The sequence below is a fragment of the Bombus vosnesenskii genome, unplaced genomic scaffold (assembly GCF_011952255.1).
Source record: "Bombus vosnesenskii isolate JDL3184/JDL3185 unplaced genomic scaffold, Bvos_JDL3184-5_v1.1 scf7180000013263, whole genome shotgun sequence".
Lineage (NCBI taxonomy): Eukaryota > Metazoa > Arthropoda > Insecta > Hymenoptera > Apidae > Bombus > Bombus vosnesenskii.
In genome coordinates, this window is record NW_022882923.1 from 4592709 (window position 1) to 4618496 (window position 25788).

The following is a 25788-nucleotide window of genomic DNA, read 5'->3' on the forward strand; positions in this document are numbered from 1 at the left end:
AATCTTTTTATGCATTCATTTTATTGGCTTTCAAATTGTAAAAGAATTATAGATTTAATTGTTACAAGGTTATATTTTTAGTAACCTTAAAAATATTACATTGTTTGAAATGTAATATAACATTTTATTCATATGTATTTGCGTGTACCATCGCAGTAAATTATGGTACCATTTTATTGTCAACATATAATTTTAACAAATAGAGTTCAACCTTCTGGTGTGCTTTTTTAATATGTATAATATTAATATGTCTTTCTAAAAGATATATTAATATGTCTATTAATATATCTTTTTAATATGTATAAATGTGAAGTTAAAAATGTTAATAATTAAATATTCAAAATAAAAGCACTTACTACACATATAATTATCGCAATGTGAAGAACTTGATTTCAGTATTAAAATATAAATATACAAGTTAATAAATAAGATCAATCTAGGATGTTTTCCTTTAATAATAACAATAATAATAATTATTAAAGTGCTTCTTCTATGAATAGTTATATTATATGAATAGTTTTTATGGCATAAAATGTCAATTAATATATAAATAACAATATTTTGGTCTAACCAATTTATTGTGTAGAATGTATGTTGCTATAAAAGGTATATATACATATTCATATACATATACATATAAAATATACTTTGTACTATCATAAAATGGTTGTAAAAGTAGAAAAATATTTATAAATTATTATAAAAAAGTACTTTAATGTAAGTACTACTAAAAGTACTTTTATTTTAAGATATTTTAATTTGTGAAAAATACATGTAACAATAATTTATAATAATAACATACTCATATAATTCTTAAATGTTTATATTTATTATTTCATGAACAAGTAATTTGTTATATCTTTATCATTGATAGATATGTAAGAATGGATTAAGCTTAAGTCAATGAAGTTTAATCTTTACAGTAAATGAGGTAAGTAACGATAAGAATTGTAATATAAGTGTTTTAAAATTTATTTTTTCAGTGCTACTGGAAATTGATTCGATACCATATGTGTAATAGATGCATTTTCTGATCATGATAAGTGTTTTGGCCAGTGTTTCTATTAAGTACATCTTTAAAGAATTCTTGAAGATAAACAATTTTATAGCTAATATGAAATATGAAGTATAAGAAGTGTGTTACTGAACATATGAACTTTGAGTTTTGAGATTAGAGATTATGATTTGAATTAGTAACTAATAAAAATAGATCTCTATATAAATATATAGTGTATAATTTCAATCTTTAATGTTGTTATCAATTTTCCATAATCATTTGAAAATCATGATAATGTAACATAGAAATTACTGTAAGGTAGAAATTACTAAACTCAAATTGTTTAATTAACGTAAGATATAGTACTCTAATTATTTTTATTAAGACATGAACATTAATGATGTAAAATTTGGAAGGATCATTGTACAGTAGATTTTATACATACCAATCAAGTATAGTGAGTCTTATTAAGAGCTATTCCATCGTAGCTCACTATTGAACCTTCTGTAGAAATATAACTCCCTTTTCCATATAAATCATAATTAGTGATATATATATAAGCATCAAATAATAGTCATTTCACTATGACCAAAAATTTATTCTCATCATAAGTGAAACAATGATATTCTATGATATTTATGGGATGTAAAGGATATAGGGGCCGATTTCTTTCCATCTGATAAATTATTCAGACTACTTCAGTTTGAAATAGTAAATCTATTTTAGACTATTAAATCATATTATCACAATTGAGTACACTCTGGCATGATATTTTCATAATGTTAATGTGTAAAAAGATAATTTTTATTTCATCTAAATTTTTAACTTTTTTATATGATAAAGAGGACCTTCAAATGAATGTAGAACATTCTTATTGGTGAATCTAATATATTTAAATAATTGCCGTACACTGGTACTAATCATTTCTACAATAAGCTACACATTAATGATATTAAACGAAATACGTACTAATAAATTATTATTAAACGAAACTGTACAATATCGTTTCGCCGTGCTAGCGCTTAGAACAATTACTTATTCTATTTTCGTGGATAGGCAAAGAAGGGAAAGTTAAATCAACCATGGATTCCGAGATCGCATATTCGATTACCGCGTCGAACTTATACTATTGCGACGAAATTAATATATTTCGAAATATAAAAAAAGATACTCAATCTAGGTTATTGTCGTAACAAGAAAGGGGATGAAAGATCGTTTCAATGAAGTTTAGAAACTAGTATGATTATACGAAAAGAATACATATGGTGTAAATCGAGGGTAAATGAAAAAAAGAAGTAGCAAGAACGTGTATAATAATATATACGGGGGAAAACATTGTCATATGTTAGTTTGTAAACTATCGTTCGATTATGATCAATATACATACAAAAGAAACCATACATTCGATTATGTAACGTGCTTTATATTCAAGATTCTTAAACAGTCATTATCTAGCATCCATTATGAACATTTTCAATGAAAGGAAAATAATTGTGGAAGATGAATAAATCTCGTACATTATAAAATATTCGCTGACGCATATTCAAATCGTACAATTATTCATTTTCCTTTTTTGCTTTGCGCGTTCTTTCTTTTCTTTTCTTTTTTTTTTACAAAAAGCTATTCAAACGGATTACAACAATGTAATTTTCTTTTTTTCTTTTATTCATTACGATTCGCACTACTGTAACAAAAATTTTGATCATGCGGCTGTACAAAAGTAAATATATAAAGACAAAATATGTTCCGTTTTTCCGTTCTACAATGCAGTCTTCCGCGAAATTCTCGAAATTCATCCAAATACATCGGATGGCGCGGATTAGACATCGTGGAAGGCGGTGGATCGATTGATTCAACTTCTATGCTTCATTATACAGGGTGATTACAGGAACAAGCAGAAGCTTTAACTTAACTTCTTTTATTGCGTGAAAATAATTAAAATGGAAAGAGACAAATTTTCCATGATTCGACCAATTCATGTTTTATTACAAATTACTTTGTTCTTATAGCTACGCGGTGAAATTTTTATTTTTCTTATTTAAATAGAATCACTGCCTTTTGTTTCAACATAGGAGGAAAAACGTTGAATATTCGATCAATGCAGGCATTAAAAATATTAAGTATTAAAAATCTAAAATATGTAACATTCAAATATTTCTACGTATAGGATGAAGAGAATATATCTTGCGATTCTACTTAAAAAATTAAGATAAAAATTTAATCGAATTTGAGATAACGAAACTTTCTCGATAATTAAAATCTTATGAGATGTTATGACATTTTCCTGTATTTTGTTTCTTTATCTTTCTTTTACAAAAATATAAAAAAGATAAACATCGATGGTTCCATTTTGTAGAATCACCCTGTATACCGTAAATTCGTCGCGTTACTCGCTCTCTAATAAATGATACTTAATACATGTACTCATTAATAACATTAACTATGGCAGTCTGTTGAAACGTTACATACTTTTAGTTAGTACTAAAAATTCCCTTCGGTTTCTTCGTTAAAAAATAGCTTAACGAGAACAGGGATGGAGGGAGAGGGGGGGGGGGAGAGGAGGGATTGGTCGTACTTTAGCCAAAACGGATTTGTACTCGGAAATTGTTTTGGTATTTTGGTTTAGGTACGACACTCTTTTCATTTCTTTTTTTCGCTTCTTAATCGAATTGATTACATTGATTGATACTCGAAATCATGCGAACATCTAATCAAAGAGATTTCAATGATACGAACGACATATCCGGTTGATAATTTTGAAAAATTCGAAAATATATAGGTTGACTGTAACAATTGGATCAGGTTATATCTATATTCCAAGTGAAATTAGACATGTCCATAAAATCGGTTAAAAAATAATTCACTTTTTCTGAGAGTTCAATTTAAAACGATGGAACTCGAGAGAATATGATTTTCATAAAAGAAGACTAGAAAACTTGATATAAAGATAGTAAACATACAATATTGTAACAAAGATATATTATTTATTAATTACTGATACTGAATTAAGAAACTATGTTATCTATTGTTCTATCGAGTTTTTACTGGTTATATCTTAGATCTTGCATTTGCGATCAATTTACATCGGAGAGTCATTTTATTTGGCGAGGCGAGACGGCGAGGTTTTATTTGAAAGAACGCTCGCGAAGAAAATTACAATGACAAAAATTAGAGTAAAATTTTCGTACTGCAATTAAAAATTAAATTTCAAGGAAAGGAGGTAACATTTTTCTATATGGCTTATTCTTAATTCCATTTGGAACAGCGATGTAACTTGGTCTAGTTGTTAGATTCTCCTTATAATATATAGGCGTCGTTCTTCTAAATATCTTTAAAAAAGATGTATATATGCGGATGTTACTATATATATATATGTATATATATATACTTCTATAAAATATTCGAGACAAGACCAGCTGAATTATTATTCAGCTATTGTCGACGTCCACTACGCGGACTCGAGTTAATAAGTTAATTCGTTCACTAATATGGAGTTTCGATTAGATTAGTTGAATCAGCTAACTCCGAAAATATGTGTTTACGAGTCTACCATGCTAAATCATAGCTCGTCTATAAACGTTTACCATTACTACTACGTACGTGCCACTAAAATCGCATACTAAATTGAATACTAAAGTCGTAAATTATGATTCTTTATGATGTAATAATTTCATAAGATAGTAATGCAATCGTCTCGTCCAAACGACACTTGTATTTATTTCAACATTTGGTCGTTACACGCGATATGTATATGGATGAAATACGAAAGCACTACGAAGGTATTATGGCAGTGGCAGAACGTACAACTGTTTTACGCATCAAGGAAACGCGACTCGGTCGCAAACTTGTCTCGCGTTTTACAATTCTTTTCTTTTTTATTAATGCAACTTAATTACTAAGAGTGGTAAAAATTCACGCCTGGACTTCCATTAGAAGATAATCCAGAAGGCTCTAGTACTCGAGCTATTCTGTTTACTTGTTTGCATCGTTAGAAGAATGTTTTCCACGGAAAAGAAAATTATTTACGAACATCCGGTTATTTGCATAAGCGTTTGATGGTCTAGCTTATTATTAGCTTAAAATAAGTTGCTATGGATAATCCTTGTAGAAGACTATACGCCATACAACATCGAGTATCTATACAAATAACCAAATACAAAATAAAATACTTTAAATGGTCCTTCTTTAACGAAGTTGCCAATATACTAATTTTAACTTTGAACAAGCTTTACAGCTGCTGTTTTACGTGTCCTATTGAAATAGGACCGGCGACTTCATTCAGAAGGGAAGCCGACGTAGAAAACATTTCTTTTTCTAACAATTGAAATTCAGTAGTAAAAAGTGAGTTGAAGGGATGAAGTGCGTTAGCTGGCTTTATATTCATTCAAGCCTAATTAATTTCACTCTTTCCAAGTAAACTTATAATAGCACCATAGTTGTAAAAAATTCGCGAAGGCAGTCTAATTTCTTTTTCGGTATAATCAACCTCAATTGAACAGATCCTTAATTGAAACTCCTCGGCTCAATTAAAGCAACGCTGGGTTTGTGGATTTTGCGTGGCTCGCCGTTTTCCAGTTTTTGTACTTCGCGTGCTAAGATCGACGTATACATATGTTTTACTACGATACTTCCATTGTTTCTTGTTTGATAAACAATTAGCTTTTCGAGCAGTCATGATGTTCCAACGAGTATAAACAAAATGAATACTGCAATTCTTACCGGGCATTATGTTACTTCTATACCTAAACGGACCTCTTAACCGGACACAAGTATTTGAATTCGACGAATAACTCGGGGAGGCGAAAAATTTACGCGGCTCTGTCGAACGTATAACTTTTGTTACACTTTCATTACAGTAGAACTTCATTTATCTGAACCTGCCAGGGGACGAACAGTTTATATATATATATATACATTGGAGCTTACCAATTTTTCCCACTATCCACTATTTTTCAATTAGTGTTCAGTTGATCAGGCATTAACTAAGATTTCGTTCCAATAAATGGTTTCTACTGTATTTTCTCTTACAGAGAATTCTTCCTACTAGTAATGTTTGACTATTCATCCCTTGGAACGATTCCATTATGGAGAACAGTTTCGTTTCGTGAAATTGGCTATATGCATGTAGTTTCCTATTTCGAATTTATTAACTTTACCTCGCGTTTTGTTTCCTTAAATTGATTTTAGGTCGCTTATCAAGAAGCTTCCATTTCTACGAGTATACTTATTTCCGATGGATAAAACTACTGAAGATTAAATGCAAACTGTCGAACGATTAATGAACGTAATATTAATTATTCTTTACCATATTTGGTATTTCGTCAGTAGCGTTTAAACATTATCTACGGTCCATTGAGTCTATTTCGAAGTAGACTCTTTTTCATTTGAATGTACAATGATTATTGTTAAAAATCTACTAGCGGACTAGTAACGATTTAAGCGAATGATTCAGAGCAAGTTCGGGGTGGAGGGGATCGATTCGGTAGCGGATCTTGTCGATTTCATCTTGTGTTCGTCGAACCAGTCTTTTGCGATACGCTCAAAGATCCATTAGTGGAATTTCTACCTGCTGAAAACTGCAATAACGTACGTTTATGCTACCAAAGATTTTCAATTTATTCACAAGAGATGATTATGATTGATAAATTAATTGAACCATGTTAATTTTATAAATAAAAGTAAGAGAAAAGTATAGTTTATCTTTTGTTGTTTCATATAGCAATATATCAAAGTTTTCTACGTATTAATTATTAATTTTTAAATAGTTAGTAATTATCATGAGCATAACTTTATCTTCAAAGAGGAGTGTCAGCTTTTTAAATTAATGCTACTATGCTATAGCTACTATGATAACAGTAATTAGTATATTTCAAAAATATCTTTCACTCACCTGTACTTTACAGGCATTTGGAGATTATTGAGCCCTATATATTGCGGACTAGGGTGGTAGAACGTCTAGTTTCAATCCGTTCTTCGGCTTACAAAAGCCACAATAGCCTCCACATTTCCCGGTGACATGCTGTCTGCTCTAAAATTACAAGCATAATTATATATAAATATACATATAAATAATAAGAAACCATTCTTTTTATCTGGTAAATATCCTCCTATATGCTACTATTCTGAATACGTTGTAGTTCTTTTATTTTTCTCTATATGGTTATTATTATTATTGTTATTATTATTCGTCATTCCTTAGAGTATCTCTACTACTGTATTTTATTCTGATTTTATTCTAATGGATTACGACCTTTTACGTGAATAGAGACCTTTTATCAAATTAGTTGCGAAGTCATATCTTTAAAAAATAAATGTAATAATTTAAAAAAGGCATACATACTTGCGAAGGAAGAATATACAAATTTTTAGTTTCACTATTAAGTAGATTTAATATTATGGATAATATTATGGATATTATAGCATTTAGATAACAAAAAATGAAATATTCTGTAATATAAATAGAATATTAAACTTACAATATTATCGATTTCCATCGACGTTTCACGTTGCGATGTCCAAACAACACTCGACGATAATTGTAATTGAGTTCCTTTTAAGTTAATGCTAAAACGACCCTGAGGACAATGCGCAATGCTATTACAATCACCAGCTGTTCCATATTCGACACGGTTTAACCCTGTCATCCGCGAAAATGTATAATCATTCTCTAAAAGACACAATATTTTTTCCAAGATTTATTATAAATAATTTATTTGTTATACGTATTAAGACGTTTATTACAGCATACCTATGATGTACAATTCTACAGGGTCAATTCGTACCCTCCTGAATGTTGTCTTTCCCGAGGTGGAACAATTACAGTTGCTGTTTCTTGGTCCATTATAAGGACAAATATATGGATCGTTTGATCTAAAACAGATAATGATATAAATTTCCAGTATTAATGACATAAAATTGCTTTTTTCTCATTTTCAATCTATGTCAATCTCTTAAAAACATATTGATTAATTTGAAATAATTAATACTTTATGTCAGCTTTTCTTCCCTCAACAATTTTTCTTTTTCTAAAAATGTTATCAAATAATTCTTTGATAAACTTGTTTCGCACTACCTCGTTTTTAATATTTCAAACAATTTCTTTATTTTTTAATTTCTTTCTTTTTCGGACAAGTGATCATATTCAAGTCGTTCTATGTTTGTTTTATAATATTTGATTTAGGACTCTATTTATCAAAATACTTCCAAAACAACTTGTAACTCCAAAAAAGTTACAAACAAGTACATAGTACCATAAAAGGTATTACTTTTAATAGTAATATAGTAATAGTAATTTTAATAGCAACATAACTTTTGGACAAATGTAATTTCTGTATTACGTAACACAGTGGTGAGTTAACGATGGCATTACAATGTTTTAGATTCTTTTTTTTTTTATACTAACGTCTTATCGTATATTTCCGCGTAATTCTCCTCAGGACCAGCTGGCAGTGTTAAATATTCTTTTGGTTCGGAGGTCGACATTCCATGGCAGTAAATCGACATGTTTCTTCCGCTCAAAACCAAAATGTACTCGCCATCCTTGGTAGCGTTGAAATAGTTTTTCTCCTCATAGCAGGACATTGCGTAACACTTTCTTTGGTTGCATTTCCGCTTCTGTAGCGGTTTGAACTTCTTAGGACAATGGGAACGGTGTACTCTGTTGCCTTTTAGGGACACGCAGTATATGCTTCGTGTTTCATGCCCCTTCTGGCCACAACTGTGAGTGCACTGTAGTTGAAATTTCTTTCGGTTATTTGGTGATTTTCATCAAATATCTTTAACATATGCTATTTCGATATTTTAAAAATATTTCTTAACTATTCGCTAGCTTAATTACACTGATTTACAGACACTTTAATTAAATTTTTTATCAGCAGTATTTTAGCATTTTGCATTGTAAACTTCACGATCCTTTTTAATTAATTCAAAATTGTGAATTATTTTCAGAAACTTCCAATGATCTTACACCACGTTACGTACAAAATGCAAAATACTGTACGTCGTGGGAAAAAGATTTGAGAAGTGCAAACTAAAAATAATAGATCTGAAATTTACAACGCAAGATTTTTTTGAAGAATAATCACGCAGGATTAATTGTATGATCTTCAATTACTTAATTGCTTGTTATCGTTCTTGACGTCTTCTTTATTTAAATTACACTTACTTTCCCCCACGGACCAGCACGCCAATAATATTCATCGTCGCACTCCCGCAATTTGCAAGGCTGTTGAGATTTAGGCTTCTGATCCATCGGGCATTTATCAGTGGGCGTAGGATCGATCAATCCGTAACGATTCGCACGGTGACAGGACACTGATCGTTGCTGAATTCCTTCACCACACTCTGCCGAACACTTGAAACATATTAATTGATTTTAGTATAGAAAAGTAGTAACATATCTTCAATATTTTATCATCTTTTTTCGTTCATCTATTTCTTTTTGTGCATTATATTTTGGTGCTTGTTGTACACGTAAGATGTGCAAGTATCTTAGTGATTTATCAGAATATTTCTCGCACCATTTGTTATTTTTTTGATAAATATTCGCTGTTGATGTGCAGAAAGCGTGACAATGTATGGGTTTCATGCTCATTATTGCTCATGCACCGATGGTGTTTGTACACAAAATCTATATAAAGTGTATGTTAAGAAAGTGAATATCATTGAATCATTATATCTACAGATATGCATATATATGGTATACATATAAATATAGAATGATACACAGGATGTCTAAATTGGTGTTAACACTTAACAATTTTGTAAATTGACATAAAACTTTTACATTAACGTTTATTTTTTATGTCTACTGTTTTTCACAATATTTGTGATTGTTAATGATATTTATTATTAGTGGCGAAAATTATATATTATCTATGTATTCAAGCAGGAGGACACTTATTATCTTCAACTATATTTTGCTTTGGGATAGGAATGATCAATATTAGAATAGACTGTAAAAATCTATAGAAAATACTGATACAGTTACAACAAGGTTCTGGTATACAAATTTGAATCACTTACATACATTGCCAAGTTTGAACAAATTTATAGAATATTCTTGAAGAAGAATAGATAAGTATCGCACTTAATGCAATAAACAAATTAATAGCTGAGGTGCCTAAAATGGTAAATGCAATGACGAAAAGCACGAGATACAGATATATAAAAAAATGTATAATTATTATTCCATGTTAGGCAACTATTTGAGTCATGGCCATATAAAATATTTAATTATTATTTATTATTTATTACAAATATATACTCTGATGTAGTATATAAAAATAAAAAAATATATTAATATGTGTTAATGATCCTATAACATTGTCCAGAAATTTCTGATAACATTATAGATTAATTATAATTTATCAATACTTGCTATAACAAGAGTCGTCATACTTTTGAACAGGAGTGTACATCGATGATATTGTTTTACAATGTTTACATCTTTCCAGACTATCATTTTTCCTTTTTTACTTAGTAACTTAATATTCTGTACATATAAAAATGGTGGGAAACATGTTATTTAATTTTTTCTGCAATAAATCAAATAGCTACTATATCTACCTACATACTATATATACAATATACTATAGTGATTCACTCGAAGATAAATTGATGTGCGTTCAATTAAGAGATAAGTATAGCTGATAAATGTTGTTATGAGATGATAAGGTTTCATGAAATGCTTTGGGAAAGAGCATTGACAAAAAAAAAGAAAAGAAAAAAAATAATGGAACGATGACACCAATATCTAGTGTCATGTATATCGATAACTTCCGCATGCTGCATCGACAGGAATGATATATTTCATGAAGAAAATCATACAAATCGCATGCTCGTTTAAACGATTAAATATGCAAGCGTGAATCAACCGTGGATTAACACAATATTATTAGTGTTAATAGGATGAATTATTATTAGAGTATTCGTATGGAATCCAATGGGACAGACTTCTCTGCTCCAATTGTTGTCCTTGGAATTTTCTTGTATTTATTGATCAGAGGTGGACAAAATAAAATAAAAAAATATATTTTATTAAGAAATGAAACGTCCAAAAAACATGGAAATTATTAGACACGTGTTAAAGTAATATAGGCTTCTGGGTTACTGTATCTACTGAATTATGTAATATCTTTATGATATAACGGAAACATACCAAGACCTCATTCGATCAAAGTTAACGTTGAATGTAAATAATGACGCTGATATGGTTCTGTGCAAATTCGAAATTTATCTCGAAATTTGACTCACAATAATCGCCCAGTTTATGATCCATTTTCATCGAAAATGGATTACAAAGATTGGTTAAGGATTAGTGAGAATATCGGCCCCTCAAACCACACGATAAAATACGACTTCCTAGTGAATATCTTTCGCCAAACAACTTCTATATCGAGCATACGAAATCGAGCTTACGGATGAATCATAGGAAACAAATATAAAAGATTTCGGTATCTCTAGACTCTAGACCTCTCTAAGTAAGATTATTTTACATCTATTTTGGAGTATCTCATTCTCCATTTAGGATAATAACGTACTGGTTGAATACAATAAATTAATAATTATTGTAATTTCTTCGTAAATAATATCGTTGTTTCTTAGAATCAGAAAGTAGAAGCATTAATGAACCGTTTGGACACAAGAAAAGTATTGTAACTTAATCTCATTCATAAAATTCATCGATAAGCTCGATCGAGAGGATCCAACCAAGACAAAATCCGAATATTGAAAGTGGATCGAAATGAACAAGAGGCAGGCAATGGTGTAAAACATGATCGATAAATCGTAGATCATAGCGGCGAGGTATGAAGATACCTCAGACCAAGGTCCTTCCTGCCAAATAAAGTTGCAGGCAAAACGTCGGCAGGGTCTCTGCGATCTCGGTTTTCTCAGGCCAAGCCTCGAGCACTGCTCGTCCTTTACAGTCACTTCCGGCCCGTGGTTTCCTCTCCTCATCGTGCACTCCACTCTTCGCCTTTGGTGTCCGGTACCACACGATTTCGAACACTGCAAAACATTTTCGTTCGATCCAAACTGCGATGGAAACTTCTTATCAACTCCCTTCGATCGCTTGTCAACTCCCTTGACGCTTACACTTCTGACGTTTATTCGACAAGCATGGTATTTTAGACTCTAATGGGGATTTATTTGTAATAATAAGAAAGGTTCAGAATTCATAAAAGATTTATGAAAAGACAGTTCGAAATTGTTGTTTAATTTATTCTGGTATAGCCTAATAAATGGTCGCTAATATTCAAGGGTTATTAATATTTCTGTTAGTGTCTAGTAGTGTCTTTCTATAGCAGACATCATGGTCGTTTGTTTTTTTATTTTTTGTCTGTCTATTAAGAACTAATATTGTTTGTTTATTAATTGTAATTACCCTAGGATATGTTAAAAGTTAGATAAATAGTATTAATTAAATCTTTTTGTTTCTATTTAATATCTTTTTAATGTTTTTGATTCCGCTGTTACATATTGTGTATTAGTGATTTGCGTATTATATAGTGCAAAATGTGGACAGCTTAAATAATGGTGGAATTGAAAAATCACGACATCGACAAACGACATTTAATTACTTTACCTTCTTTGATATTGTTGTAAAAACAAAATTAAAATTTGAACCCATAGTTCCTATTGTTTTATTGTAGTTATTAAAGAGATTTTGTCTTTTTATCATAAATAATATTTTTATATAAATAACAAGTACAATATAAAGATAATAAGCAACAGATTATCGGCCTATGTATTTTTATTCAGTAAGGTTTTTAAAAAGGAAGCGACATCAAAGAAAATACGGCAAATCAATACAATACTTACGGCACTCCATTTGGAAGTTTTCCACTTGCGGAGAATATTCGTTTCTACTCGATTCTTTCGGTCTGTAGAAGTATTTACACAAGGTCTCCTTCGGCACGTCTTTGCTATTTCCGGTTTTTCGATGTCATGGCAGTTCTCGTCTGGTAAAATTTCACCACGTGGACTTCGACAACGTACTTGTCGATATTGGTGTCCCAATCCACATTCTACGTCGCACTAAATTGATAAATTATTAAATTATATTAATATACATAATTTATATAATATTTCTTAAATCGTATTTTATTTACTGTACTGTTATATTTTATTACTATGTTATTATATTGAGATCAAAAAATTTATACACAACAATTATTATTTTATATTTTTCTGATTAGAAAGGGAAACTGTAATCAAATTTCTATAAGTAAACTAAATATTAATTAAAGATTGTTAATTATCCTAAAGTAATATTTTATATAATTTAATCATTAATACGTATAATTCCATAATTCCTAAATGAGGTAAATATTCCTGAATGTCAGAAATAAAATGATAGAATATCTATTCATATCATTATCGTTTTATGTATTTCTAAACTAACCTGGCCCCAGTCACTATGAATCCACATTGGACAATGATAACGATTGCAGGGGATCTGAGTAGATGGTTTCTTTTCGTTATCACAATAACTGTCAGGTGCAATGGTTCCTGTTTCGATGGAGACACATTTTACCGCTGTATTCATATAGCCTTTGATGCACGGTCTGGAGCACTGGAATACGAATAATATATACATATATAACGTTACTATCTTTCTTTCTAAATAATTAATCAGTCATTTACAACTACGATAATTAAAAAATTGAGTGAAATATTATAATCATGTAAATACCAACCTGCCGTGTTTGAACGTGCCATTTATATCCATAACGGAAAATTATATCATGAATTTCGTTATCTTGCTGAGAAGGAATCTCATATGGCGGATCAGAAGAATATTTAATTGGCGGTTTGTTTATCTGTAAATAATAAAATATGATTTTACAAGTGAAGTAATATACACTAAGGAACAGTGAGAATGTCAAATTAAAAAAAGATCAATGTACCACTGGACAAGGTTTCAGTACACAGACTGCAGTATCGTCAGGTTTGTTGGCAGGAGAACATTTGTTACTTGTCATTCCATCAATAGGTTTGCATATAACTTTTCTTCGCTTTATGCCTTCACCACATGTAACTGAACACTGTGAACAAAGACAAGTTTACTTAATGCAGAACGTGCTTAATGTATTTTATTTGAGTATATATCAATTATATTAATAATTGCCAGTTACATTATATTATTATATTAACTACAAGCTTTCAATTTTTTGAAATCGCTTTAAATTTAAATATGTGTAACACCATTACGTACTGGGCTCCAATCACCAGAGTGCCATTGCTCGCAAGGTCCAGGGTTGCAAGTTTCTGCAATATTAGGAGGAGTGTCACCGCAGTAACTGTTTGGAACAATACGATTCTGTATGTGACAAACAAAGTGCCTGTTTCTCTTCCCCACGCCACACGTTACTGAGCACTATTACAAAAAGAAATAAATAGATTACAAAAAAACAATTTAATTGTGAAATCCCTTAACTGCTTAAGGATCAATGTTGCATTAACGCTACATTTCATTTGCAACCTTTTTCAGCTAATTTACATTAGCGATAAGATTAGGAATTAAATAAGTCAAAATAATTAAGACATATAATTACACGACTCCAATTCTTGAACGCCCACTTGGGACATTCTTCGTTTCCACACGCTCTTTCCAAATCTTTCTTTTGTCCCATACAATTTTCTTCGGAAACTGGTCTTCGATTCGAATCTACGCAGATAGCTGTTCTGTATTGAACTCCACCACCACATGTGGTATTGCACGCACTCCATTTTCCGTAACTCCAGTGAGCATCCTCACAGGGACCTATACAAGCTTCCGTATCGTTTGGTTGTTCAAGATGAGCGCACGATTGTGCTGGAATTGCACGAGGTGGATGATTCGAATGCAACAGCCTTTGCATACATCTAGAGGTCACCATGCGAGTTCCTAGACCACAGTGGTTCGAGCATTCTGATACTTCAGTGATATTCCATCTGGAATCATTCAACAGAAATGTGATTTGTCTTACTCAAATAGATTTTTGTTATAGCTTGACAGTAACAAATTAATTAAAGCATTCAGAGTAAAAATGCACTTAGTCCAATATAATTAATTAACTAATAACTATACACTTATCGACAGCATACTTACTCAAGTATACAATGATTGTTGCACATTTGACTCTCTTCCCGCGGCCTTTCTAATTCGCGACAGTAATCATCAGCGACGACCTCTTTGTACTCGATGCTTATACACTCAGCCTTACGATGCTTCATACCTTGACAGGTGAGACTGCAATCTGACCACTGGCTTAGTTTCCATTCGTAGCTCTCTAGAATATCTCGCGGTACCGTGTATTCGTAAGTAATTTGGGGCGGATTTAATTCCCTCACTGATAATATCTAGAAGATTATAAGTAATATGATAAATATTATGTAATATTATATTATATTATATTCATCATATATATAATATATATAGAATCATGATCAGAATTATCAGAAATTAGGATTTCCAGTGACTCCTATTCTATGTGGATTAAACAGGAAACGATGGTTATTTAACGTGAACTTAATGCAGTAACGTGGTATAACTAAGACAACTAAATTGATAATTCACAACTCACAACTAATAATTAAACAACTCATAACAACACGCAACTCGCTCTCAACTCTCTCTCTTGACTTAATTCTCTCAACTCAATTGACGACTCGCAACTAACTAACTCCTTGCAACTAGACTCTCAATTAACGACTGAAGGTTAATCGTGTTTCTCCCTTAAGCATCTCTTTGTTGTCTTCTCATACTCCTACCACGTACGTGTTCCGTAACCATCCACGATCATAATCACCGTACGTCTCCTTCCGCGTAACTATTTGACTGAAGGACCGAGGACATATTGATGGGCCGCTTGGCCCATTGAAGTTTCCCGACCCTTTCGGTTTGTCGACACTTAGGCTTTCTCGCATCTTTGTTTATATTTCGTCGGATCTCTCTTAGACAATCTTTCCACGATACTACATATACGTTAATATATAATTGGAAATGTTGAATTACACACACACTTACTTCCAGAATTAGGTCAGTTTCGATTGGCCTGGAAGTGTTCAGACGTTCCACAACTGATTCAGGTCCGCTGTATTCGATAGTTACGCCATTATCTACGATCACCCTTTGGGTCATCACCATGAAGTTCCCATTTAGTATGTATTTCCCGTTTTCTCCAAGACGCAAAGCTGAAACAGATCAATGTCACAATTTAGCGATGAATACTAAAATTTAGACATTCATCAACAATTTTTTCCCACAAAATGAAGATAATTGTACGATTATTTCTATATTTGTTAAGATACGTTACATGGCATATACTGGTACAGCAAGAAAACATTCTTTATCTGCACATACAGTATTCTATTGCGTCATTGAACTGTTAAATTGTAGTACGTATCGTACAGACCAATTAACAATTATTTCACACTGTTTTATAATCTCATCTTTTTATAAAAACTGAGGAAACAAAATTCTGATAAAAACATATTTTATCATAATCTAATCTTTCAAATAAAATTGTAAGCAAATTGTACATAAGTTTTAAAAAGATATCTCATCATATAAGGATATCTTAACAAACGTAACGATAAATCATTTAATTATTCTCGACAATTTTCTTAAAAAGAAAAGAAAAAAAAACAAGAAAGAAATTCTCAAAGAAAGTTCAGTTAAAGTTAGCAAGTTTAATAGCTCCCTTGAAACAGGAAGGTTTCACACGATTCTCGCAACGTGTCAGGTATCACGTTCATTGAAAACTGAAAGGAATCAAGTACCGAGGTAATTGCTGTCGCCTTGCATGTCCTTCCAACCGTGTTGCCTGATGTCGATGTTATTGCTACCCGCTGGGATCTTGGCGACTCTGGTATAGCCGTACTGGGTGGAGTTGTAGGAACCAGTGATCCACTGGCAGGTGGAATTGTCGCCTCTGCATACGCCGCAGATATCGAGTTCCGCCGTCGAGTTTAAAACGTGGTCGCATCCCGCTGGTTTACAGAGGCCGTTCACGCATATGTGAAAGGTATCCCGGCTGCACGGTGTTCCGTCGATCACCTTGTCCGCCAGCATGTAATACTGATTGCTTTCCACTTGGCAGTACAATTTACAACGATCCCCCGGCGATACTGAAACAGGAAGAAAGAACAGAAATTGTAACGTCGAGGACGATAAGGACGAGCGTTAAATTCTTCGCGGCTCAAGCAGCATTCTACATTTAATCTTGACTAGTTCATAATCCATAAACTTCTTTTAAAAATTTGAAACCATTGCTATGGTGTTATTAGTATCTCTATATTTTTGTATACATATTTCCGTTGATAGATTTAAGAAAAAAATTTGTGTCTTAAAGGCTTCAGAATGTGAAAAGAAAATGTTACATATGTTCCATTCTTCCAGTTATGTTGGTGAAAATATAAATTCGCACAAACATTCGCGGTCTAGTCATTACACTTACTTCGCGAATACTTGGCATGCCATTTAACGTCCTCCGTCAGGTTTGGAATTCTCATATTGTTGTTGTCGAAATACGAACACTGTAGTTCCCTAGAGAACAGAGTGGAGAACAGGTAGATTAATAGAGAAAGTATTGCAAAAGTTGCTAAAGATTATCGCTTAACTTATATCGCTAACATCACGACACTAATCAAATCTCAAAAAAGTTTTATACAACACCACATACTATATTCGTAAATGTTTCCTACGATAAACGTTCAGATATTTTTCGTGCATCGTTATAAGTTGAAATGATCTGAATTCAAAGTAACTTGACTAATCCGAACCGGAATAATAAATACCTGAAATCAGGACTTCCTGGTGGACATTCCTTGGTACCACAGCTGCGATATTTTACTCGTTCACCGATACAGTAATGGCCGTTGTTTTGCGGAGGTGGATTATTGCATTCACGGTATTTTTTCTTGATACCACCGCCGCAGGTCCTCGAACATTTCCCATATCGTCCCCATGCGCCCCATTGGCCATCCACTGGCTCGAGATTTCTGCGGGAGACGCATTCACCTCGAAGACACCATTTGTCTTGGCCGCAGGCGGTTCCATCAGCCCACGGCATGTGCTGGGTACGACACTGACCTCCGTGCGGTGTGGTGCACCACAGTCTCCTGCACACTGCCTGGCCAATAACCAACCAACCGCTCAGTTTACCTCAATTCTTAAGCAGTATGTTTGCTGCGTATTGTTTCGAGCATCGTGTTGCTCGAAACAATTAACCGTGGCTCGGTAATTTTGAGAAAACTCTGACCTTTGTTAAAGATGAGATATACAGCAACTCTTACTGGAGAGTTACTCACGTTGATTATTCAGGAAATTGATCATGCATGGTATATCTGGTAAAACAATATGCCTACTTATACAGTGACAAAAAAGAAGGGCAGCTTTAGAAGAGCTTTCAAATATTATTCGTATAGATTATTTTGAAGACACAGGGAGATTGAAGCTCGAATCTGGCGGCAAGTCATATACAAAATGTTAGTATCCAATAAGGGTTAATAATTTGGTACGTAACATACAGTGTCTATAAAAAGTATTGGTACATCATTGTATTTATTATAGCATTTACATACTAATTAATAATTAGGTCCGAGTATATCAACATTTCATTTAGCAGCACTCTCATAGCACTACGAAATATACAGAACTTGATGAAACACGCTTCATTAGAAAATAAAGGTGTGTGCCAATATCAATGAAGCGGTTTTTTAACAGCTTCTATATTTCATTTTCACAATAACAATCTTTCCTTTCGTTGTCATATGAAAATACATATCGCTAAATAACACGAAATTGAATGTATTTGAACCTAATCGATATATAAATGCTATAGTGGCTCTTTGTAACCACTGCATGTATACGTACAAAAATGTGTGACTTACCATCACCCACCATGTGAGCGCAGACTTCGGATCCCTTGCCGAACACCAGCTCGCATTGCTTGTTCACCGAATAATCTTCGCCAGGGAGTCTTCTCGGGTTCTCTCGCACCATTGTGTTATCCGGCCTGTCCAGCAAACAGTTTCCGTTTCCGGCCCTTGAAATAAATTTCACCAAGTTTGAACAGGTCCATCCGAGGGGAGGCTCTTGAATCATTCGCCGGCCGAATTTTTGTCAGAAACGGACAGGATCCAAGAGATGTGCGGCGGCCGGTCATTCAGAAATGCAGCGGAACCGGATTCCTAAGCGAGGAGTCGTCTTCTTCAGGTTGTTCGCAGAAAAACTCGCGGCACCGGCTCTCGACCCGATCGAATCGAATTTAGAATTGTTCTGAATGGGAGCATCGGCTTCCAATTTGGCTAGCTTTAGTTTTCATATCGCTATTTCAAATACTAGCAAAACGCGATATCTCCTGCCTCGTGTTGTGACAGAGAACAAACTCCTTTTGACTATTGGACGCGGGTTACATTTAAGCAAAGACACAGTGTTTTATCGAAGATCGACAAGCAGAGCTTTCGGACGCGATACAAATGATTTCAACAACGAAAAATATACAGTGACGTGCAAAGATCGTGGGAGGTAGGCTCTTTTTTCGCGGATTAAAGCGATAAGGTGTTGTAATAATTACGTTTTCGTGATTCTGTATATTGTAATAGCGATTTGACGATCTTACATCGTCCTACGAAGTTTAGCGACACTTTGCAAAATATTGTACCGTATTATGTAACTTTTACGTGATTTTACACGACCCTGCCACGTGTTTTTACATAAACTTCATCGCAGATTTACATGGCATTTCTGGGCTGGATCCGCCTTTGCAGGAAAACGTGTGTTATTTCTTAAAACCACGTGCTTTTTTAATGCGATCATCGGTGGTCTGATGAAGGAAAAGGAAATCCTAACGAGGCTAACGAAGTCGCAGTTGTATTCAAGGGTCAATCTGTCAGTGTCACACTTTTCAAAATGAAGACGGTTTAGTGGTTCGTCAAGGTAATGACTGACTCACTCGAGGAACTCGGTGACGTAGTGCCGGGAACATTTCGACCATTCCCAGGGGCGAGTGTTGCCGTCCAGCATCCTCGACATTATGTTGTGCGCACCAGACCGATTTCTGAAGGAGGTACATTTCACATCGTCGTCGTGGGGCATGCTCAGCCTAAAATCCAAATTGGGTATCAATTTTATTCGATGCAGATTTTTAGAATAAATGTAACGTGCATAAAAATGAAAACCATGGGTGAGGAAGCAATTTTTTAATTCCATACGCTGTTACCTAGTCCCATATTATATCTAAAAGCTAGTTTTAAATATTAAAAAAATGTTGATTTTCATTTCTTAGACTTATCATAATATTAATTTTTTGTACATTAAAATACCCTCCTTCAGCCACAAGGCGATATAAAAACCAGAATACAAATATTTTTTAGCGGAATTAGTATTAAAGGATTAAAGCTGTATATTTAAGTCATTTGTGTTATGTGCATACGTAATAAGTTGATAAGAAACATGTGTTATAATTTTGATGTATTGTACCGAAAGCAGTTTATATTTTAGGAGAAGAATAGTTAGTTTGGTGATTTTAAATACAAAAATTGATGATAATTCAGAGTCAACGACGACGAGTTAACTGGGTAATTGAATGTTATATTTTTTGAACTGAAATTTTTTATTTTATATTTGTTAGATTTCTAATTCCTAATAATTTTACTCACACGTGGCCAATCTCATGAGCGATTGTGAATGCAGCAGCCAGACCATTGTCTTGAACAATAGCGCAGGAAGATCCGGGCATGCACATTCGTCCAAGCTCAGCCAAGCCCAAAGTGTCGCAGCTCATTTCGTCGGAATTGTGACACAGATTTTCCCTGTAAAAGTTTTGTTTTATTTGAAATCATTACCATTCTTTGGAAACACCATAACTTCAACGATTTCATAATTCTATAACAGACATAGAAATAAAAAATTGTATACATTTTTAACAAAAAAATCTGTAAATTTACAAGAACGTATTTTTGGTAAAAAGAAAGAAACAAAAAATACAAATAAAATTCTGTTGTTTAAAAAAAATTACAATTTCGATTATCTTGTTGCTAGTAAATCCACTCTATTCATGGGACAAATTACTCAAGGATAAAACTCGTACTCTTGTAAATTATTACTGTTTTTGATGATTACGAAGATACACACCAGAGTATTAGTCCATCCTTAGATCTTGATCAAGTTTGCTAACGAAATGTTAGAAGATTTTTCTTAAATAAGTTTATTATATCATTTATTTGGAAGCCTATATACTACAGTTTTCAGATACAATTAAACAAACAAGTTACAAGTAACAAATATATACCTGGTTAAAAGGAGAGCAGTGTCGTAATGTCCTGGTGACGATGCGCTCGGATTATTGCTTTGCTGCCATCGACAGAACTTGTTCAACATGTCAGTCGCTGCGATTCCTTCACCTTTGGTACGTCTAGCTCCAAATATCTTCTCTATCGGCACGATATTCATCACCGAAATGCTTATGGGATTTCCAATTGACTGATCTTTGTAGATTAGCGAGACCTGTGAAAAGGAAATGATTTTAGTGTTATTTCTATGCTCAACTTTTTTACTGCATTGGAATCGTCACGTTGCTTTAGGTTTATCTTGAGAATGAATATAAGTAATTGTGAATAACAATCGGATAATCGGATAATTTTTACTCCATTCTTATATCATATTATATTTGACGATAAATTATCATATTTTCTGAAAATATTTCAATTCTTTTCTCCAAAACAGTAAGTTCTTCTGCTAAAAAGATCCTGCCTGTTTCTCTTTATTTGATTTATTCGTTGGAAGCATTTCATCATTGGGACCAGAGAAATCAACAGAAATGATGTGTAGTTGCATCGAATAATTAACCAGAAAAGAGGAAAAAGCAGTAAATGTGTTTTAAATACGAGTATTAAAAGATTTCTGATTTATGTTCTCGTTACGATAACGTTCGGTGATTACGGCATATTAAAACCGTATCACGCAAATCCTCGTTCCTTGTCGCTTCCCTTAGCTTTCTAAACGCGATAACAGTTTATAAATTACTAGACCAGAACCGTCGTTTAACTAATAATAAATCAGCGTAATCGCGAGTACAGGGAAGTTCGAGAACTACTTTCCAGATATTTGAGTTATCTAAGCGCCTGCAATGGATTTCCCCCTTTTTCAAGTAATTTTTCCAGTGCAAGTTGAAGGAAACACTTGTAATCTCTTCTTTTTATTTAATTCCACGCTGTCTTACATTTTCTCAAAAATTATTCTCAATTTTCATCAGTTCCAAACATGTATCGATGCTTATGTCAGTTATTATAGTAACACGTCAGATAACAGTGAAACAAACTGGACTTTAAATTTACATTTTTTCAAATAGTAAGATACCTAACTATCCCATCCAGCAAGATACAATAATTTTTGACAAGGGCGAGTTCGATCGTATTCTCGATGAGGCGTTACGCTAACAAATTTCATAACGATATAGATATCATTTTATAAATGATCAATTTAAAACTATTGAGATATGTATAATTTTGTGTGCTGTATGGAAGTATGTGTGTGCATATACGCTCGAAAAACAGATGAATGCAACTGTTCCATTGGCAGTGTGGTATAGAAGATGGTGAGACAAAAAGAATGCTGAGACGCGTGCAAATGTATATCGACGAAGATCCTGTCAATCATTTATTAAATAAATCTACAACTATTTTAATATAAATTCTAAGTGTAATCTCAGTGTTCCTTTACTTTTATTTCCGCATATATTTTTAAGATCCACAATTCTCAACAAAAACCTAACATAAAATTGTAAAATTGCAAAAGACAATTATTACCGAATTATCGCGCATAACTCGAGTCAGTTTAACATTTTCGCTTGTAGAAAGGCGACACGTTTTCGTCGTTTGATAACGATGGAATAATGATTTTTTACAAAGGCGAGGTCGATTGCATCTTTGATGAGGCGTTCGAAAAGGAAAGGGCGAGGCTCATGCAGAAGAACAGTACCGGAGACGAGACGCGAGCAAAACAAGGATATAACCGTGCATAAACAATGCGAGACACAGTCGACTCTTAATTAGTAGCGTGTCTCGAATCTCAACCGACATCGCCCAATCTTCATGGAACGAATCCGTGGGACGGATGATAAAACGCGGAGGATGCGTGGCTGCTTTTCGATTACATCGGTCAACCTTACGTCCTCTTCCTTGCTTTTTAATTACACGCTACTTATTCGACGTACCTCGCTGTCTTTTTCTTTCTTTTCTCTTCCTCGCGTTCCGGTTGACATGCGAGCAAATAACTCGGATACGTCGGTCGATGTCGATCACGATCGCCAGTTGTACTTGGTAACTTCTGTTTGCTACTTTCACCATTGTCACGCGTCTCGTTGTATTGGAATATTTATATAGATCGCAGATTGGAATTCGAGAAGTTTGGTCGAAGAGTTTAACAGTTTGGAAGTTAGAAGATCTGCGAATTCGAAGGATCGACGTGTGGAAATTTGGAGATCGAAGGTTCGAATAATATCTGAAAATCTGAGCATTCAGATATTTGGAGATGTGAAAGTTTGAAGGTTTTTGATTTAAGTAAAAATCAATTAAAAATTTCGTCCTTTTGTGCAAACTGTCAAATATCGTTTCTACTGTACCACAATTGCTTTTTTAGTACTTTGAATATCATCATTTTTTTATTTTACTATTATTAACATGTATTTCCTGTACAAAGTTGAGAAAATACATTTCCTATACCTAATATCATAAAATACGATAAATCTCGAGAATAGAGAAATAATTATTTTTCAAACCATTTATCCTGAATTATTCGAAATTATTCAAAAAATTAGTCGAAGAGTTAGCAAACACACCCATTATAGTGTTAATGCAAGAAAAATCTATACAAGGAAATTCTACGAATGCCTAAATAAAGGAAAAGTAAAAATATTCAGATTCAAACACCATCGTCCACTCTCGCCCATCCATCAAACAGTCATCATCCGCATTAAACAATTTCTTCCCCGCTTTCCAAATCCATTCACTTAATCGACCAAAGCGACTCGAACTAATCTTCGTCTCCTCTTCCTACATCGTCTGCTATCCGGAATGAACTGACTCGTAACTGCACTATAATGATTCATTACAAGAGACCCGACTGGACAAGCTGGTGGAAAAAAGAAGACAGAGATAATTCCTCGAGTCTCATGGCAATGGACGATGCCAGAAAATCTTCGTTCGACCGATTAATCGCAAGTTGTCTCGAACTGAAACGAACTTTATTAGATGAAACGAACCACGGGCCTGATGCGTTCAATTGGAATAATTCTTTCGACGTCCGGATGATGTGTTACTCTGGCTACAATTTCTTCTAGAGAATTTACCGAGGAATAGAGCAGAACGATTACAACAGATTCGTTCGCGTCAGAATCGTTTGATAGCTGGTAATTGATTGATTAAACGCGTGCGAGCTTTTCTACTAAGATATAACGCGATTTGCGTGGTACTCGAGCGACTTTTTGCTTTCATCGTGTTTCGACATGTCTCCCTTTGATAGGCCATGGACGCTGGTGAATGGATCTATGAGAGATTAGAACGACGAGTGTCGAACAGGTGTTGCTGTTCCAGGTGTAAGCAACTCTGTCGATCGTTATCTGTTTGAGAATCACACGGTGAAAGCGAAACGAATTAATACTACGACTACCTGAGCAGTCCAGACGATTAACTTGTCACTTTTCCTCCAGCTATTTTAGAGGATTCTATGACGGAGATTGGGCAATTTGAAGGGTTGTAATTGGCAAAGCTGGGAAATTCGTAGGTCTGCAGATTCTCAGGTTCGCAAATTTCAAACTTTCGAGGGTTGGGCAGTTCGAAGATTTGAAAATCTAGAGATTTGGCAGTTCAGAGATTCTTAGAGTTCGAAGGTTTGAGATCGGAAGAAAGTGGATGGTTGGAAAATTCGCAGAGTTAAACATTCAAAGAATTGGGAATGCGATGTAGTAAAATTTGAAGAATTGGGAAATCGATGGTTTGAAAACTTCAGGAATTCGAGACTTTTAAGACTTTAAAGCTTTAGCTTTGACGATTCGAAGAATCGTAAAAATTTGAAGATTTGAAAATTCACAAGTTTGGATATCCGAATGTTTTGAATATAAAAAAGGATTTAAAAATAATAGTTTTGATAGGATATCGAGATTTAGGAATTCGAAGGTCTGTCTGAGGTAAAGTAGATAGAGCGGATATTATCGAGATAACGTGGGTAGTTTTGGATTCTTTTTCGTGGTCGTTGCGTTAGGTGTGACTGCAGAAGTTTGGAATTTGCTGTGAATTGCGTGCAAGCGTTTGGATATAGCACTGATTGGTTTAAGTAGCTGGTAATTTAACAGTTGGAAGAAGAAATTACGCGAACTTCAAACAATGTTGAAACTGAAAATAGAAGAGTTATATCGATCATTGAAAGACATTTAGAAACTGCAAGTGAAAGTTATACTTAATTTGAAACGGTAGATGTTAATAGAAATCGATTAATATAAAAAAAAAAGAATTAAATAAAATTTTGATGAAATTGAAGAAATATAATTAAATAAATAAGGCAAAGAGAATGAAAGGTAAATAAAATTTCTTTTCATTCGGATACGTTTTAAAAATTAAGCGATATCCTGATTGAACTTAGATTCTATTAGATAAAAATAATAAGAATTATGTGATTAAATATGAAACTAGATCTTTTACGTCATTAGCGCGTAGTAGTTTGTACTTTAAAGAGTAAAAAGTTGCATATCTTCGTTGCATATATCCATTGCAATATAATGACATAGCACTATAATCGTATGATT

The 25788-nt window shown here is 33.4% G+C and overlaps 1 protein-coding gene across 3 annotated transcripts in view; it reads right to left on the reverse strand.

Annotated features, from left to right (window-relative positions):
- Positions 1 to 2599: 2599 nt before the first annotated feature.
- The window catches only part of LOC117232198 (A disintegrin and metalloproteinase with thrombospondin motifs gon-1), a 182356-nt gene continuing 159167 nt past the window's right edge, over positions 2600 to 25788 (reverse strand). Inside the window, exons 9-30 of one of the 3 annotated variants that reach the window (XM_033491421.1) lie at positions 21280 to 21494; positions 20648 to 20800; positions 19942 to 20091; positions 18888 to 19032; positions 17783 to 18117; positions 17443 to 17531; positions 16766 to 17113; positions 16011 to 16177; positions 15093 to 15343; positions 14557 to 14935; positions 14217 to 14378; positions 13909 to 14046; positions 13699 to 13821; positions 13404 to 13574; positions 12821 to 13036; positions 11816 to 12007; positions 9162 to 9350; positions 8400 to 8725; positions 7746 to 7867; positions 7474 to 7664; positions 6888 to 7025; positions 2600 to 6573 (exon numbers count right to left, since the gene is read on the reverse strand). In XM_033491421.1, the coding sequence (XP_033347312.1) occupies positions 6936 to 7025; positions 7474 to 7664; positions 7746 to 7867; positions 8400 to 8725; positions 9162 to 9350; positions 11816 to 12007; positions 12821 to 13036; positions 13404 to 13574; positions 13699 to 13821; positions 13909 to 14046; positions 14217 to 14378; positions 14557 to 14935; positions 15093 to 15343; positions 16011 to 16177; positions 16766 to 17113; positions 17443 to 17531; positions 17783 to 18117; positions 18888 to 19032; positions 19942 to 20091; positions 20648 to 20800; positions 21280 to 21494 (4152 nt within the window). In that variant the 3' untranslated portion in view covers positions 2600 to 6573; positions 6888 to 6935. Of the gene's footprint in view, positions 6574 to 6887; positions 7026 to 7473; positions 7665 to 7745; positions 7868 to 8399; positions 8726 to 9161; positions 9351 to 11815; positions 12008 to 12820; positions 13037 to 13403; positions 13575 to 13698; positions 13822 to 13908; positions 14047 to 14216; positions 14379 to 14556; positions 14936 to 15092; positions 15344 to 16010; positions 16178 to 16765; positions 17114 to 17442; positions 17532 to 17782; positions 18118 to 18877; positions 19033 to 19941; positions 20092 to 20647; positions 20801 to 21279; positions 21495 to 25788 lie in introns of all 3 variants that reach the window. The other 2 variants (XM_033491413.1, XM_033491431.1) reach the window with 2 other exon arrangements.